Source organism: Zootoca vivipara, chromosome 8, assembly GCF_963506605.1.
Source record: "Zootoca vivipara chromosome 8, rZooViv1.1, whole genome shotgun sequence".
In the NCBI taxonomy this organism is placed as follows: Eukaryota; Metazoa; Chordata; class Lepidosauria; order Squamata; family Lacertidae; genus Zootoca; species Zootoca vivipara.
Window position 1 is genome coordinate 40,118,272 of NC_083283.1, and position 19,033 is coordinate 40,137,304.

Below are 19,033 nucleotides of genomic sequence, written 5' to 3' on the forward strand. Positions count from 1 at the left end.
ATCTTGCCATGAATGGAAGGCAGTTCTTGTAGCATGACCGAAGCTTGCTGACTTCCTTTGTGCCCTAATAATCTCAGACTGGCTCCATAGGGCCAGAGCAGTTTTTGAGAAGGTCCAGAGGTCTGCAGGCGGAGAGAAATGGATTACTCCCTCCCCGCATTTTATTGGCAGACCAATTATTTATTTTAATCTAGTGTTATTTTTCTCTCTCATTTAAAGCCATGCAAAGCTATCAATTCCAAGGATGTTGACTTCATGTATGTTGAACTCCTTCAGCGCTGTAAGCAAATGTATCTCACCGAGGCAGAAACTGTAGATGACCACGTGTATCAGCTACCAAGTTTCCTTCAATCTATTGCTAGTGTCATACTCCACTTAGATACTGTAAGTGACTAGTTTGAATCACGTATGTGAGGCTTTTATTTGTATAAATTAGAAGGCATTGCATATGTCCTGACAGCGAGCTTGTTCTTCAACTGCTAATCCTTTGGTTCACTATGTGTTGGGGGTGGGTGGGATGGAATATCAGCAGGTTTGAGACATTTGCAGAAGCACCACAGATCTTTAGGGAGAGGGCAGAACGAAAAAAGCCTAGTGAGAACTGAGCATGCTCAGTGACCATCAAATGTACCCTAACTGTTGTGGAGGAGGAAAATAGAACATGTGTAGAGGGGAGGTTGATATAGGCAAAAATCTGCCCTTATTCCCTTATTGGGTTCTCCATCGGTTGGAGAATATAACAGAGGCCAACCAGAGAAGTTTGAGAAGCAAAGCCTTTATTTTCGCTGTTGCAACAGGGTCCTTCCTCTCACGCAGGAGAACAAGGAAGGAACCCCAAACAAAGGTGTCCTGCCCTTAAAAAGAAATTTGAAATTGGTTTCAGCCCACCCCCCAGAAGCATCATCCATATGTCACAGAAGGGGTGTAGCCCAAGACCCCTCTCCCTAGATTCATCATAGGTACATCATGAAAGGGGAGGTCTGGTGGCAGTAATCTGAGCATCCTGGACCCTGCCCCCTGCCCCAAAAACCTAATCAACAAAAGAGAGAGATATTTACATTTCCCTGTTTCCCAGCCAAGTTAATCACACCCTTTTGTCTGGCACCCAGGTATCAGGATGCCAGGGATTATCACTTTAATTCCTGAGACAATGAGAAGGTTCCCCCCACCCCCCTTCTTCCTTGCAGAGGAACACCTGGTCAGAGAGAGAGAGAGTCAAAATGGTGTCAGTCAGGCCTGTCTTCCTGTGCTGCTTCAGACATGTTTCTGTACATTCATGTACATGTTTTATGAATAATTATTATATATATATATATATATATGACCTTAAAATTCTTATAACAAGGTAAACGGCGTTTCCGTGCGCTTGCCCTGGTTTTGGTGTTCCGTTGCGCCAGAAGCGGCTTAGTCATGCTGGTCACATGACCCGGAAAAACTGTCTGTGGACAAACACCAGCTCCCTTGACCTGTAAAGCGAGATGAGCGCCGCAACCCCAGAGTCGTCTGCAACTGGACGTAACTGTCAGGGGTCCTTTGCCTTTACCTTTAGAGAGGAGGATGGGGAATGGAATATCCTGGAAAAGGGTGTGGTTGGCTGGAACTCTGAACAGGAGTATTCCCCACTGCAACAGTTTGCTGCAGAGCCTACTTGTATGACTCTTATTTGTGATGAGGGTGATGCAAATTTTCTCTCTCACTAAAAAACAAAACCTACAGCCCCTCCCACTTGAAAAAAAATCTTGAAGATTTTTAGTGAATGTGCAGTTGCTATCTCCTAATATGCCACTGTTCTTCTTCTAGATTCCTGAAGTATATACTCCAGTTCTGGAACGTCTGATTGTGGTGCAAATAGATAGCTTCCCACAATACAGTGTGAAAATGCAGTTTCAATGTTGTAAATCCATTGTAAAGGTTTTTTTAGCCCTGGCAGGAAAAGGCCCTGTACTGTGGAGTTTTATGAGCACTGTGGGTGAGTTTGGTCAATTTTCTCAAAACAAGCTTTCTACTTTATTGCAGGACTAGTTCAGGTTTGAGAAACTTGAAAAGTAAGGGTAATAGAAAATCATGCCAGTGGAGTTTCTGTCATATTCTGCAGTGTTGCAGTCAGTGTAATGAGTACAAGACTGCACCCTTAGTCACAATGACTTTCTAGCTTATATTGCATATGTGGGCAATTCGTATGTGATTCTGCTTGAATTCATTTGTTAACTTTTCTGCAGTGTCTAATACAAATGTGCGTTCCTAAGCATAATTTTACTATTTTATTTTCACTTGTAATCAAATTTACATTGATGCAAAAGGTATTTTTAAAATGTGGGAAATATCAGTTAATGTCATGGATGCCTCATGTCCTATGTAGGACTAATATGGTGTCTTCTGCATTGGACCCAGTGCTTTTTTTCCTGGGGGGTACTCAAGGGTACGCAGTACCTGCACCCCTTTTTTGGACCCATAACAAGAATGAATCTTACAATTGCTCAGCTGTCCTGCCAGATCCTTTCTTTGGTCTGGAGGTGGGTGTTTTTTTGTGTATGTGTTTATGCTGTTTGTTTTTAGTTTGTTTTCTTTTTAAAAAAAACCCACTGCACATATTTATCCCTCAGCATAACCTGGTAACTAGTAAAGCAACTTGGTAATGACAACAGTTGTTGATCTGGGGTTTGTTTTGAGTGCCAGAAAGATAGTAGAATATTCAGACACTCTTTTTAGTCCACCTTCTTGATGTGTTTTCTTAAATATTGAAATACCTTCTTTTTCAGTGCATCAAGGTTTAATCAGAGTCTGTTCTAAGCCAGTTGTCTTCTCAAGGGTAAGTGCTGTTGAAGTTTTGCTGAATTTGCTTTTGTGTTTGTGTATCTTTATTACTTGTGTTCTGTACAAAAACGTTTCGTTGCCCTCTTTTTCTCCCAATGCAGTTAATGCTGCATTTATTAACAAATTGCCAGCCTCATAAATTGCTAGGGTTTCCCCTCACTTGCCTTAGTCCCTTCATGAAAACATGTGCATCCATTTTTACATGGTGCCCTATACTGCTCACCCACCAGGAATATAATGTCACCTATATATTTTCTTCAGTAACTGTTCTTTTCTCTCTCGTGATGAACACTACTTGGGTTTCCCCTTCTCAAATGCCCTTTCTTTGTTTACTGGAAGTATCAGAGGGGGCCTGAGTGAGAGGTCAAACATTAAATCAATTGGTTAATACTATAATTGTAGAAAACTACCTTTGGGGACTAAAGAAGTGAGTCTTGCTTGACCGTTAAGCATTAAAATACCATATGAAGTGAAATTTCCTGCTGATCCCTTGAAATATCTTGTTTTACCTTGTTTTAAGTATGTGAATGTGTATTGTTTGACATATTATACATTCCTAATAGGGGGCACTTAACATGAGAATGCCCTTGACATGTCTTGGTACAGTAGTCCTGTGTGCTTTTCTATCACTTATGTATGCTTCTGAATTAGGCAGTGTTCATTTCTGCTATCCTAGGATAAGCTATGTAGAGATAATCAGTATTATGTTGCCTTCTAGGAATATTCTGGAAAAAATGTTTCTAGTCCAGAAGAGCCTCCTATATCTGGAGAAGTTCGGGCTGGGAAATGGAAGGTGCCTACATACAAGGATTACTTGGATCTTTTTAGAAGTTTACTGAGCTGTGACACAATGAAGGTAAAAAGCCCACTGATGCTGGATCTTTAATAATAATAATAATAAAATGATTCAGTGATTAAGCTTTACTTAAACACTTTTAATTTCTCTTGTACGCATTTTCTCCGGCCACCCTTGCCTCTCTTTGAGTCCATTCCCTCACCTTGGAATGCCCAGCCTTTGCTTTAAATATTCATGCATCCGATTCTCTTATCTCATTGCCCATAATTTGTGGATCCCCCAGTTGCTTCAAGTTTTGCTTATGTAATTTGTCTTCGAGGCCTCTTAATATCGCCTGAATCTATTTCACCGTGTTAAAACATTTTAAAAACTATATTAGTACTGTTTTTGGGGTTTGGCAGCCAGCGGTGTCTCCTCTGCTGCTGGAAGAAATGGGGAGGGAGTCAATTTTTTTTTATCCCCCCCCTTTCCACCACAGCCCCTTGTGTCCCCCTCCCACATCTTCTCTTTTAACACTTTAGAAGAATCCCCATAAACTGCCTTTCTGTTCCACTGATAGATGCCTTCATTTAGTTTTTTTTATTATTATTCTTGGGTTTTACAAACAAGAATGATGTTATACAAATAAGTATACCAAGTTTTCTCATGTCCTTTGTATATCACAAAAATAGCATAATAAATGTGGAAAAATATCTACAACATGTTTCATTATTAGTGGTCAATGTATGAGTTCTTGGTTTATTAATTGCTTTAAACAATTAGGAAGAAGAAGAAGAAAGAAAAGGGGGGAGTGGGTTGGGATTGGATAGTTATGTTCTATTATTCTACTTGGTGTGTGTGAGGGGTTGTGTCAGCGTTGCTTGTATGGGTTCTATTACTATTCACTTGTTGTATTTCCTTGGTGGTGAGAGTGGTTAGGTGTAGCTTAGGGTGTGGTGATTGTCTTTGGTTGGCTGTAGTGAGAATTGTTTTTGTGTGTGAGCAGGGTGTGAATAAACTCTGACATAACTAAAAAAATGTTCTTCTGTTCTCCAATGTAGGACTCTCTGTTCACAGATGAAACGTTTCTAATTGCAAATTCACCTCTACAGTCTCTAAATCGGTTGTTATATGATGAACTCATAAAGTCTATCCTAAAAGTAATTGAAAAGTTGGATCTTACAGTTCAGAAACAGAACATTAGGGAAGAGAAGGTAAGACAGGATATTTGAAAATAGTCTCTCTCTCTCTCTCTCTCTCTCTCTCTCTCTCTCTCTCTCTCTCTCTCTCTCTCTCTCACACACACACACACACACACACACACACACACACCTTTTGCAGTTCTGCCCCTATAATGGGTTCAGGGTGCACTTTCAACAAATGAAAACTGATTTACTGTTATATTATTCATACATTTATCTGTTTACCATGGCCAGACATAACAGTAAGCAAATAATTTAGTGATACATCAGGATAGTCAATGTGGTGCCCACCAGATGTTGTTGGGCTACAACATCCCCTATCATCTCTGACCATTTGCCATGTTTTCTGGAGATAATGGCAATTTTAGTCCAGTATCATTTGGAGAGCATCACGTTGGCTTTCCCAGCATAAATGAGCTTTCCCTGGCACAACCTTTAGGTGGGAATCAGATGCATCCATTTTTGTTTTCGACTAACTGCAGTTTAATTTTGTCTGAATTGGGACCATCATGTGGTTACTTTTAACTTGGCTTTGTCTAGAAAGCAGAGTCAGAACATGTGTCAAAGGAGAAGCACATGAGTTTGGAGATTGCTCACATAGCACTTAACTGTGGTTTAGTGTTACATCTTGATGCAGCCATAGTTTTCATTAAAGTTTTATAGCCCATCTTTGAAAAGCCATTAGGATAGGTAGGGCTGTAAAATCGAGTGCAATATTTATAAAAGTTCTTAGGACTAAAAAGCTCATGAACAAAATTATATACTGCATTGTAAAACAACAGGAGGGTTTAGGAAGAAAGTATACATGATCAGATGCTGAATTGAGTTACTTTATGGGAGTGGATAGATAAGCAGATATACAGTAATTTGTAGAAGTACAAATTGCCATGAGTAGCAGATATTTCAATTTTTATTTCTCCTTTCCCAAAGGCGTTTGTGAGAATGTTATAGTGCATGGAATTCAATGTCTAGCTGTTCCATCTACGAATGTATTCCAACTTGCCAGGCAGAATTATCCCCCCTCTCCTTCCCCCCACCCCACGTTCCAGGAGTTCTCCCAGTCTTCCCAAACCCAGTTACTGAGAGGGTATGTGAAGTGGGGAAGTTGCACTGTGTAAGCGGAAGTCCTTATATAGATCTAGTACGGATGGGTCCTGTTAGGTGAGTTTGGCCTATTATATTTAAGGGAGTCCTAAAAATGAACTGATACTTCATTTAAAGAACCCATCATATTTAAAATAAACATCCACAAAATTCCCGCTAGATTAAAATACCATAAGTAGCAATAAAATTCAACAAATAGGATACTTTTCTATAGGATTCTAATTAATTGTAGAATAATTCATTTTCCCCCCAACATGCCTTCATCAAAGAGATTGTATATATGTACAGATGCTATAATCAAAAAGGTATTCTTGCTCAGTTTTGGATTGCTCCCCCTCCCTTTTTAAGGCATAGGTTAAACTAAAGAAAAATAGAGACAAGTATGAGAGATACATGCAAAGACTGGGTATTGAGAATAAAAAAGATTTCATGCAGTTCAAATTATGCCACAAATGGCAAGTAGGTGCTCTGTAAGTGCTTTTCATGCTGTGGAAGAAAAAGCTGCTTGCCATTCAAAAGCTGTGCATACTTCTGATTTTATTTTCTCAGGATGGAAGTGTAGCTGATGTTGATCTCACCATTCCTACTTCCGATCCAGCTGCAAACCTTCAGCCAAACAAGCCTAAAGACTTTACAGCCTTCATTAACCTAGTGGAGTTTTGCAGGTATGTTCTGTTGTGTGTATTTCAAGGAAATGCAGAACACATGTGAGACATAAAATTCAGTTACATTGTGCTGGTACAGTTTATATTATGCTGGGGCTAGTGGGCAGCCAAACTCCTGTCTGGAAGTGGCATGGCTTATTCATTGTTTGCTGGCAGTGTTTGTGAATGGGTGGAATAGACATACCAGTGATCTCCTGCTTAGAACAGAGCACCCTGGGCCTGTAGCTTTATTTGGGGTGTGTGTGACTTCAATTCATTGCTTGCTGTTCTCTTTATCTCTGCAGAGACATCCTCCCAGAGAAGCACGTTGAGTATTTTGTGCCTTGGGTTTATTCATTTGCTTATGAGCTAATTATACAGTCAACGCGGTTACCCTTTATTAGTGGATTTTACAAAATGCTGTCTATTGCCATGAAAATTGCCAAAAAAACAAAATACTTTCAGGTGAGGATAATTACCTGTTATTTGTTCAAGATAAAGTTAATGTTGTGCTGCTCTGTACTTGCGTTGCATATGTGCTTGATATAATTGTGATTTTTTTCAAGAGTTAATAAATTTTTTTGTATTTTTGTTCCCGGCAGTAGTTCTGGGATGGAAATATGCAAAAATGCAACATGGAGGGGTGGTGTGTTTAGGGTGATCCTTCAGCTGCGATAGCTTGGGTTGAATAGGGCGGCACTCTGCCTGAAAAACCAAGCCCAGGTGGCATCAGTAACCAGGAGTGCTTTTTGCCAGCGTCAGTGGGTATGCCAACTGCACACCTATTGGAAAGGGACTAACTACAGTAGTTTATGCTCTGGGTATGACTGGACTGTACTACTGTAGTGTGCCCTATTTGGGGCTGTTCAGAAACTTCAGACGCTCCAGAACATGGCTGCTAGAGTCATACTGGGGGTAAGGCAGACAGCATCTGTAACACCTCTTTATTATATCAGCTGAGCTGATTATCTGTGACTTCCTGGGCCCAATTAAACTGCTGGTTTTGACCTTTTAAAGCACTAAACAGATTGAGCCCAAGTTATTTATTGGACCACCTGCACACATTCCAGGGTTTCAACAGGAACACCAGTCATATCAGCCAGAAAAAAACACAGAGCCTTCTGGAAACCCATTGCATCCATTAGCCTTCAAGGGTTGGCCATCTCAATAATAATAATAATAAATAAATAAATAAATAATTTATTATTTATACCCCACCCATCTGGCTGGGTTTCCCCAGCCACTCTGGGCGGCTTCCAACCAAATATAAAAAACAATACAGCATCAAACATTAAAACGTCCCTAAACAGGGCTGCCTTCAGTTGCCTTTTAAAAGTAAAATAGTTGCTTATTGCCTTGATATCTGCTGGGAGGGCATTCCACAGGGCGGGCGCCACTACCGAGAAGGCCCTCTGCCTGGTTCCCTGTAACCTCACTTCTTGCAGCGAGGGAACCGCCAGAAGGCCCTCGGCAATGGATCTCAGTGTCTCCCAGCTCTGCAGAAGAGAAAAGGTGCTGAAAGCCTAAATCTCAACAGGAAGTGATCTGGGGCCTGGGCATGACAAGGGGCTGATGTCAATATCCCCCATTTTCAGATCACCCTTTTCCTGCCTAGTTGAGAAAGCAAGGTCCAGAATGTGGCCTGTTACATGTGTTGGGCCATCCCTCCAGTTGTATTGGCAGCCATGAGGTCCTGAGCCACCCCAGACCCAGCCATTTAGGCATGGATGTTGAAGTTCCCCAGAAGTCTGGGAGTCCTCCACACTGTATCTGAGAACATCTGGGCAGCGGTAAACCAGCAGAATCCCTAATCTGTCTTGACTTTATAGGTGAACAGGACTTTATAGGTGAACAGCAGCACTTGAATTTTCACCCAGAAGCAACTTAACTCTATGAGATTGTATCTTGAGAAATGGCAGGAGACATTCTTTACTGCTAGCGCTGTTTGCTGTGTTCTGAACCATTTGCAGTTCCCATATAGTTTTCAAAGCCAGCCCCATGTAAACGACATAATCTATGAATCCTGCATACATTGGTGGGTGCATGGATTCCCTCGATTATATGACATTATTCAGTTGGTTCTTTTTTAAAAAATGGAACATAAAGAGAAGACTGACCCAATTTGTACAATTCTGCATGTTCTTTTGTTTCTCAGGGTATCCGTCCAAAGAGTGAAAAGAAATGTCATGAAGATCCGGAGAAGAGTTCCTGCTTTGCTTTATTTGCAAAATTTGGAAAAGAGGTGAGACGTTCTCTGTGATATTTCTTTGAAATATGTGTTGAGTCTTTTGAGTTACGTGTAATAAGCAAATTTGTATTTAAATCAATTCATTTCAAAAGATTGGTGTACTTTATTTGCTTGTCCAACATAAGACATTTGTCAAGATGATTTGAACTTCAGGTAGTTCTTAACATTATTCCATTTTTCTCAATTTAGGTAACAGCAAAAATGAAGCAGTACAAAGATGAACTATTGGCATCCTGTCTTATTTTTGTGCTTTCCTTGCCGCATGACATCATCATGCTGGATATTAAAGCATACATTCCTGCTTTGCAGGTGGGTCAGTATGGCGAATAAGCAATACAGTCATTTTCCCCTTGCATATATGCTTGTTTTGGTGGAATTTGCAGCATGATCCTATGTATGTTTACTCAGATGTCAGTCCCACTGAACTAAATGAGAGGTAAGTGTGTATAGAATTACAGCCTTTAACATCTGCATCATCACCATTGGTGAATTAGTGGGAAAACCCAAAGTTTGAATGTCAGGTTTGTATGGCAACCATGTGTGCTGTTCGTAGTTTTATTTGTCTTTGCTTACCACCATGCTTAACCTGTATCTTATTCTAGGAGTAAGTGTACTAAAATTATAACTTAGTATGCATTTTGAAATATTGACCAATAGGATACTTACATCCAAAGACACAAATATATTGTAAAAGGGATATATTTGGAGCTCTAAATACCTGTTTTCTTTATGCTGTCTGTGCAGAATGCTTTTAAACTGGGCCTTAGCTACACCTCAATGGCTGATGCAGCACTGGATGCACTGGAAGATTGGTCAGCCCATATTCCCAGATATGTAATACAGCCTTACTACAAGGACATATTGCCTTGCCTTGATGGCTATTTGAAAACTTCTACATTGACAGGTACATGCTAAAAATGAATACAGGAAAATGGAAAGACTGTTTTAAATGTTACAGGTAGGTAGCCGTGTTGGTCTGGGTTGAAGTAAAATAAAAAAATTCCTTCAGTAGCACCTTAAAGACCAACTAAGTTTTTATTTTGGTATGAGCTTTCGTGTGCATGCACACTTCTTCAGATACAGTGAAAAATGTGTTAAGGTTTTAAACATACCAGTGTTGAACTAACCATATCGTGGAGTGGTTTGAATTTGGGATTTTTAAAAAATCATTCATTGTTATATACTGTTGTGCAGGGTTTCCCAAACTTGGCTCTCCAGGTATTTTTGGACTACAGTTCCCATCATCCCTGACCACTGGTCCTGCTAGCTAGAGGTGTTGGGATTTGTAGCCCAACAACAGCTGGACAACCTGCTCTTTTGTCACCTTGCCGTTGAGAGATTTTAGTTGAAGTTATAAATAGAAAACGAATAAATGGCAAGTAGTAATATACATTAGGAAGCTGCATTATACCACCAGGTCAGACTGTCCCTTCATCTAGCCCAATATTGCCTATTCTGACAGGTAGTGGCTCTCTGGTTCTCAGAAATGTTTTAAAATACACCTAATGTACTTTCATAAATACAATAAGTGAACATTAATATATTGTTTCCTGAAAATTAGATGAATCTCAGAGTAATTGGGAGGTGAAGAAACTTTCTCGGGCAGTTCAGAAGGGATTGAACAAAGTAGTCATCCAGCGTCTGAAGAAAGCAAAGAGTCTTGCATTGGTAAAGTTCTCTCCTACCCTTTTAAAATAATTATATTTTCTATTGGAAGATCAAAGCATACTTTTTCTTATTTAGACGTATGTGTTTTTATACATTATATAATTATGCATTATCTTATTACAAAGATAATTTTTTGTGTATCAGATATATACTCAAGTGGATATACTTATCCACAGTTACTTAAAAGAAACACACACATAGCTGATTTATACATACGGTAATTTGTTTATACAGTGGGATAATCACAATGTGATATTTGCTTGTGAATTGAGAATGCAGTATTTGAATCACAGTTATGAAGTGTCATATGTTTTATGTAATCAGCTTTGGAACATGAAAGCCCACAATTTGTTGTTTTTGATACTGAAAGAGGTTCTTGCTGCAGAACTCTGCTCAACTGTCCACCTTGATTTACACATTTTTAACCTGTATGATTTCCAAAATACTTTATGGTCAGTCCTGCAACTATTTACCAGATCCAAACAGTGTAATCCAGTTTTCAGTGAAATTTCAATTTTACAGTCAGCTGTCTGAAAATTCTAGCAGTTAATGAAGAAAAAAATGAATTGGTATCATGTTATAATAATGGTTGGAAGATAAATGCATTGTATTATCCAGAACTGTACTGATTTCAGCAGCGCTTCCCTGGTTAAATTAATTTGAAGACTGGATGCAAATTTTGAGTCTGGACTTCAAGAAAAGTATTCTTACAAAGCAATTTTATGTGTGTCTACTGAGAAGTAAGTACCACTGAGTTCAATGGAACATACTCCAGGGTAAGTGTGCATAGGATTGCAGTGTTCTTTCAGGAACAGATATAGAGTCCACACTGCTAAGAATTAAAATTCTGGGAGATTTCAGCAGGAACTGCCATACAATAGTCTCTTTCCTTCTTCTTTTCTTTCTTTTGACAGCTTTGTTGTGAATTATTGGAGTCTTGTAGAATTCTGAATTATATTCTTTCTTTTTAAAAAATGTACAAAAATGCCTTTAGGTGAAAAACAACTTTTTAGGAATTCCTTTTTGCAATCATATTTTATCTAGGAGGAGGACCTTTCATTGGAAGCAGTACGGGCTAGAGTTGTACGCCTTCTTGGATTTCTGGGGGGACAGATTAATCGGAATTTAGTTACTGGTGAGTGCTAAATCTGTTTTGAAATGTTAAAAGCAAATGACAGTTTGATTTGTCTGGTAGGCTTCTATGCTCCAGGGTGCCCATGAGAAAAATGTGGGTAGTAAAGGTTTACATCTGCTCTGTGCAGGGACTGAATAACAAGGTGATTCTTTCCTCCCTATGAGTCCATATCTAATGTCAATAAATCCCCTTGGGTTGGATCAGCCCCACCTCCCAGTTTTGTGTTGCTCTGTTTCTGTACTTTACTGTGTAGGTTCATGGGCTTTCCAAGAAGTGAGTGTGTCCAGAGGTTTATTTTATTTTTAAGTGCAGCAGCTTAAAAGTGTTATGGACAGCTTCATTTAATAAAACCTATTAGACGCCTTTGAGGTCCATCGGAGGCTGCAAAGTTTTGAACGTACAAGCAAGAGTATACATCACTCAGCTACCTCTTCATTATTTTTTAAATAAGTCAGAGCAAGAAACAGACCTCTGCTTCCCCCTCCTCTCTGTCAGTATATTAAGAAGGAAATCAATGCACTTGACTTACCCTACAAAAAGCCCCTGAACCCATTTGTCTGCAATTTGGCAGACTTGATCCTTTCTGGAGGGGCTCCTCTGCCTATAAATTTGATTCACTTTGGCCAAAAGGGAAATAGCTGTTTTTACATCCTTACTATAGTGAATGGGGAGCACAGAGCAGCCCTGAACCTGTAATTACAGAGAGGAACCTGAATTACAGAGTGACTCAGGAACATCTCAGATTAGAATTAAAAAAATAAATAAAACATAGATACAAGGTGAATCTTTGGGCTCATGTACACTTGGTGGTTGGACCACAGTTTGCCTAGCTTTGTGTTCATTATGGGAAAGATGCTGAACATGTTGCATGACTACCATCAAGCTTTGGATGGTAGTTCTGTATGCATCTACATTGTAGATTCTACAGGGTGACTTTGGGAATTACTGTATTCCCATGGTGTTACATTGATGAAAGTGAGTGCTAGTAAATGCTATCTCATGCCATTTTGTCAAAGATAAGCCCATGAGCAGAATGCTGGATTCTTGGTGGGATTAGTTCACAAGACTGTTTTTGGACCAGATGCATGGATGATGTGTTCCTGGAAGTGTTTTCATGTGTGTCCATCCATAGAAGTATTTTCAAAACCATTAATGCATGCCAAATGTGAGGTTGGAATTGGGTCTGCATGAGCCTCAAGATTGTTAAATTGGTTCAGATTAAATATGATTGGCTCTGGTTAGCCTTCTCTGGTTTTCTACTCAAGAAAATCTCAGAGGCTGCAATGTTAAACATATTAACTTGGAAATAAGCCTTGTAGAAATAACTGATATTATGAATGAACATGATTAGCATCGGGTTGAAAGGTTCTTTTTGCAGCTTTACTAAACATCCTGCAATCTTCTCTCAGTGGACTTCTGAGTAAACAAATTTAGGATTTGAGCCTGCTAAGGCATGACCTTATTTATTCATTCAGAAGCAGTACTTTCGGTATACTTGTGCACAGTTTGAAGTAATCTAAATTTTCTAAACTGGCCAGGACTTCTTAAGCACATAGCTTGTGCATTCAGTTGGACTTGCCATTTTGCTTTGATACTTGAATCTGACCCAGGTCTTGAGACTTAATCTTCTAATTGTCTTCGGTTTTTCATTTGATGTAGCTCAACATTTCTGATCAGAAATTTGGCCAAATTCTTTGCTTTTTCCCCTCTTCCAGAATTTGTAGTATGACCAAGATGTGTCTAAAACTTGCTTTTTGCAACAAATATAATACTAAATTAACATGACCATTGCAAAATAAAAATGGTTGGAAGTGTATTTCAGCATTTTTTCACAAACCTTCAACCTGAAGTATGGTCTTTGCTTTAGGATAAACAACTTAGAGCAATTTCAAAAGTGTTATTAAGGTGATCTAAAAAAGCCAAACAAACTTTGCTTCTGGTTGAACTGGAAAACCATCCTTAACCTTATTGAATGTCTAGTATTCAGTCAACAACATGGCAAATGTGTACCAAATATATTCTGCTTTGTAAGTAACAGAGAACCTTTGCTATTATCGAAAAATGATTCAGGAATTTAAATAAATATTGAAATATTTAGGATGCAGCTCTGCTTCAGAATAGCATCTGATAAAAATTGTCTGTTTTAAGCCTAGGTTGAAATGACTTGCTATCAGCTTAACACAACTGAGTTGTTTTTCGGTGCTCTTTTCCAAATATACTAGCTGCTTCTACAGAGGAAAATATGAAGAAATTTGTATCTTGGGACACAGAGAAGCGCCTGAGCTTTGCAGTTCCATTTGCTGATATGAAGCCTGTTATCTACTTGGATTTATTCTTGCCCCGTGTCACTGAATTGGCTCTTTCTGCTAGTGACAGGCAGACAAAGGTATTAGGATTGCTGCTTATACTATCAAACTGATGTTTTTAATGAGCTATGCAGAAAACGCTGAATTGTTTCCCAAACTTTGGTCTCCAGCTGTTGTTGGACTACAACTCCCATCATCCCTAGCTAGCAGGACCAGTGGTCAGGGATGATGGGAATTGTAGTCCAAAAATGGATGATGACCCAAGTTTGTGAAACCTTGGCATAATATAATGACCCTGCTATTCTTAATCTCTCTCTCTCTCTCTCTCTCTCTCTCTCTCTCTCTCTCTCTCTCTCTCTCTCGTTATATGCATTGGAGAAAAGGTGGGATAGAAATGTAAAAAATAAAGATAATATTTGAGTTAGCAATTTCAGCAAAGTGTAAGACAGCTCTTGTTAAAATAACAAAGGGGTTTTTAGCTTCTTAGTGTTTAGCGTTAGCTCAGTCTTTGATCAGCTATCAATTTTTAATAACTACAGCTTAATTGAGAATCCAACCCAATCTTGGATTAGTAAAGTACATTTTCCAAGCAATGGGGCATGACTGGAAATTCCACTGGCTTCTTTTTAACAAAGGGCTGGAAATTCTTCCTGGAAGCCTCCTTGTTCTGTGTTTATTTTTTTGTGGAAGTATTTAACTGAGATGACTGATTAGATCTCCTTTTCCAGGTTGCAGCTTGTGAGCTCTTACACAGCATAGTTGTGTATATGCTGGGGAAAGCTGCTCAAATACCCGAAGGACAACAGGCTTCTCCACCAATGTTTCACCTGTATAAACATACATTTCCTGTATTGCTTCGACTTGCCTGTGATGTAGACCAGGCAAGTTAAATAACTTTGGTTGCTTGAAATTGATTTTAGATGGTTAGCTCTTTAGTTCTGTTTAAATATTTGGTATAAGCTGTTGGGGTTATTTTGGATTTCAGTATATTCTCCATGGAAACTGGAGAAAAGGGGAAAATGTATTTAAAACTTAGAGGATACTCGCAGTATAGAGCCAGTGTGCCATAATAGAGATCCAGTGTGGTGTAGTTGTTAGCGTGTCATACTAGGATACAAGAGACTGAGAGATCGACTCCCAGAATAAATATATTTTGAATATTCCAGGCAATACATTATTTAATCTCAAAAGAGTTGCCACAAAAACACATCATACACCAAAATGCTCAGGTGTTCTGTATAACACACAATGGCCTCATAGCCTTCAGGAAATCCCTGCACGCCGTTTTTTGTAGTATCTCTTTTATTTTTTTGCTTGCTTCTTTACAAAACTCAATCCTTTGAAATGATTAAGATAGAAGGATGAATCAAGAACCATATGAAAACATGCACAACTCTGCATGGAATTCAAGATGCCTTATGGCTAAAAGAAGTTGCAATTTTGTTTAAAAATGACACAAAGATTTGTTTCTCCAATTACCTTTGGAGTGAAACACATTTTCCTACAGTTATCATAAAGGCATTTTTTTGAAGTTTTACGTAGTGGTAGAATACAAGTTGTAAACTGCAATAATGGAAATACATAGTGGTCCAGTTTGCATGTGACACTTAAGACAAAGCACAGCTAAGCATGAGCTTGCAGGTCCTCGTGGCAAAAACTGTGGCACTTCACTCCTCCCTGGTCCTGCTACTATAATGCTTGTAATGCTTCCTGAAGCTAAACTGAGGTTTGGTTTGACGTTGTGTCTGAACCTGGGCTTTTGTTTCCCCCAACCAAACCACAAACACCTTGACTACAGCTCATGGTTTGTCTGGATTGCTTTAGATAAAAAAACAAAAAAACATTTCAGTTATGTCAAGACTGTTCAGTCTTTTATTCAGGTTGCTAAACATGAAATTCTGGGAGAAGCTCCAGGGTGTGTTGGGAACTAGTTGATGAGAAATCATCTACAGCAGTGGTTTTCAACCAGTGTGCTGTGGCAGCCTGGGGTGCCTTGAATGATGGTCAAGGGTGCTGCAGGCAACACTGGCCTCTGTCCCTCTTTCCTTCCCTCCCTCCTCTGAGGCCCTCTCACGTCTCTGCCTCCCAAATGCTTGCACAGCTGTTTATTGCGGCAGCCCTGGCTACAGGCACCAAGGCGAATGGTGCCTCTGGGAGACAACTGTCTTTGGGGCAGGGCGGTGGGGGGCCGCTCAAAGACCAGGGACGGAAGCAGCTGCCCAAAGGACTCCCAAGGAGAGGAGGTTGAGGGAACACTCCACAAGGGAGGGTGTTTGAAAAAGGGTGAGAGGCTGCCAGCTCTGCAGGCAAGGGGTGACATAACTGGGCTCCTGAGCCCCACAGGCATGCCGCAGAAAGAATGTAGTTGGTCAAGGGAGCTGTGGACTCATAAAGGTTGAAAACCTCTGATCTACAGTGTACCTGTCAAACATAAAACACAATGATTTTTTTCCCCTTTTAGGTTACAAGACAACTCTATGGGACACTAGTTATGGAGTTAATTCACTGGTTCACAAACAACAAAAAGTTTGAAAGTCAAGATACTGTGGCATTACTCGAAGCAATTTTGGTAGGTAATCAGAAAATGCAAGATGAATAATCAATATTTTTCATCAAAGATGTTTATAAACACTTCATGCTCTAATACTCAGGCTTTTTTGGTGACAAGATTTTATTTGTCTTGGCATACACAATTGATTCACTTTCAGTTTAGTATATGGATGTGGGCAATCACCCCAAACTTGTTCTTCGATTTGTTTTTTACTGTCTCGAAGCATGCAGGATTCCAGCTAAGTTTTGTTTTTTAAAAAAACATCAGTATTATGCTAATCACAAAATGCTGCTTTTTAAAAAAACCAACCAACCAACCAGAAATCTGTTTTCAGTCTGTTTGCAAGCAGATTGTGAAAGAAATCTTGGACAATTGTTAGAACCACAAAACACTCTTAAAGTAGACCTAGAGATATTTTCCTGTATAAATTTAGGGTGAAAAGTGTGAGAAATCTCCCTACTTATCAACTAATTCTTCATTACTCATCCAATGAAGAGTGCAGTACAGGGGTTGAGGAAATAAACTCTTGTCGCAGAATTCCTTTATGGTGAACCAAGCCCATTCTCTGTTTCAGGAAGGGATAGTAGACCCTGTGGACAGTGCTCTGAGAGACTTCTGTGGTCAGTGTGTCCGAGAATTTTTGAAATGGTCCATTAAGCAGAGTACGCCGCAGCAGCAGGAGAGAAGTCCAGTGAATACCAAGTCGCTCTTCAAGAGACTATACAGTCTTGCTCTCCATCCCAATGCTTTCAAGCGGTTGGGGAGTTCTCTTGCTTTTAACAACATCTACAGAGAATTTAGGTAAGCAACAGAGTTTGTATTTTTGCTATGCTGTGTGAGAATAATAGAGGGGAATGTCCATACTTTGAGCAGAGAGAATGCAGTGTTTACTAAAGCTTCCGCAGAGAACAAAACTATTTTTATACTTTGGCTGAAAAATGGCGTGATATTTCTGGCAACAGAAAAGGATGCTTTCTTGTCTAATGCTGAAAATATTAGTTTGCTTATCTTTTTTGTGTGTGTGTTTCATAGGGAAGAAAGTGCTTTGGTGGACCAGTTTGTTTTTGAAGCATTGGTTGTGTACCTGGAAAGTCTGGCCTTAACACATGGAGATGAGAAATCTTTAGGTATATTTTTAAAGCTTGTTTCAAAGTTTGTTTGATAGGCTTCATACTTGGTGCTTCAAGATCTTGAAGAAATGCAGACCTATATATTTGGAGTTTTTAGTTAAAATGTTTAAGTTTTTGAAACTGCTAAAATGTCTGCCTTGTAATAAAAATAAAGAAACATGCTTGGAGGGGCAAATTTGAAATGATGTCGCTTTAAAATGCTTCTCATGTTCCACATTTTATATTAATTTACTTTTTCATTATTCTGCACTTTTTAAAAGGTGCAAATTTGTGAAGTAAAGTGTATTTTTAGCATTGTATACAGGGCCAGAAACAGACATGACTGTTTAGAAAATTTATTTTGGGCCAGTTACTATATCATATTTTCAAAAAATTTAAAACAGGTACAACCCAACAATGTTGTGATGCTGTTGATCACCTGAAGCGTATAATTAAGCATAAAGCATCAAACCTCAACAAAGAAAATCAACGGCGGATACCTAGGTTAGTAATCTCTTTGGAGTTCTGAGAGGCATGTGTGTTGTGGGAAACAACACAACGCTTATAATTTAGATTTGAAATACTTTTTTTTCTTTCAAATTTTTAAACAGAGCAGTGTTTTAAGTAACTGACTGCCATTTGGCTAATAACTTCAGACTTCTTCTTTTTTGTAACCACCTTATATAGGGGATTTCCACAGACATCCATATGCTTGGAAGATGTTGTCATGTGGCTTTTGATGCAGTGTGGACGACCCCAAACAGAATGCCGGCATAAAGTTATGGAGCTTTTCTTTGAATTAGTTCCCTTGCTGCCAGGTTTGTATGCTGCAGCATATGTGAGCAATATGCTGCTGGTGTAAATATGGTAGCTGTGCGTCAGTGAGTGACTTCTTGCCTTTGTGGTCTTTTTACTGTGTGCATGGTATCTTCACTTGTCCCTTTGTGAGAGCAACCAAACGAACCAGGAAGTCTTCCATTAACTACAGGTAGGTAGCCGTGTTGGTCTGACGTAGTCGAAACAAAATAAAAAAATTCCTTCCAGCAGCACCTTGAAGACCAACTAAGTTTTTATTTTGGTATGAGCTTTCGTGTGCATGCACACTTCTTCAGATACACTTGAAACAGACCCTTATGTATATACAGAGGGTGGTGGGGGTGGGTGGGAATGGGTGATGGGCTGATGGGAGTGGTAAACCTGTAGATGGCTGTTAACGACTGCTGATGACTGCAATTGGTCCTGCGGGGGGAAAGCAAGGGCTGAGGCGCTAAAGAAAGCTTGATCATGCATAATGAGATAAGAATCCAATGTCTTTGTTCATCCCAGGTGGCTCCATGGTTTTAAGCTTGGTAATGAGTTCCAATTCAGCAACGTCTCTTTCCAGTCTGTTCCTGAATTTTTTCTGTTAGGTTGATGGTGGGGTGAAAGTCATTGAATGTCTGGTGGAAGGTTTCCAGGGTCTGTTGTCCATGTGTCC

At 39.4% G+C, this 19,033-nt stretch overlaps 1 protein-coding gene across 1 annotated transcript in view; it reads left to right on the forward strand.

The window, feature by feature from the left end:
- The window catches only part of PRKDC (protein kinase, DNA-activated, catalytic subunit), an 87,745-nt gene that overhangs the window by 9,848 nt on the left and 58,864 nt on the right, over positions 1-19,033 (forward strand). Inside the window, exons 12-30 of the mRNA XM_035124659.2 lie at positions 220-384; positions 1,801-1,969; positions 2,760-2,809; positions 3,533-3,670; positions 4,651-4,803; positions 6,445-6,560; positions 6,845-7,004; positions 8,695-8,781; positions 8,977-9,096; positions 9,532-9,691; positions 10,349-10,455; positions 11,500-11,590; positions 13,813-13,976; positions 14,625-14,777; positions 16,358-16,465; positions 17,022-17,248; positions 17,480-17,574; positions 17,961-18,060; positions 18,244-18,374. Of these exons, the coding sequence (XP_034980550.2) occupies positions 220-384; positions 1,801-1,969; positions 2,760-2,809; positions 3,533-3,670; positions 4,651-4,803; positions 6,445-6,560; positions 6,845-7,004; positions 8,695-8,781; positions 8,977-9,096; positions 9,532-9,691; positions 10,349-10,455; positions 11,500-11,590; positions 13,813-13,976; positions 14,625-14,777; positions 16,358-16,465; positions 17,022-17,248; positions 17,480-17,574; positions 17,961-18,060; positions 18,244-18,374 (2,494 nt within the window). The remainder of the gene's footprint in view (positions 1-219; positions 385-1,800; positions 1,970-2,759; positions 2,810-3,532; positions 3,671-4,650; positions 4,804-6,444; positions 6,561-6,844; positions 7,005-8,694; positions 8,782-8,976; positions 9,097-9,531; positions 9,692-10,348; positions 10,456-11,499; positions 11,591-13,812; positions 13,977-14,624; positions 14,778-16,357; positions 16,466-17,021; positions 17,249-17,479; positions 17,575-17,960; positions 18,061-18,243; positions 18,375-19,033) is intronic.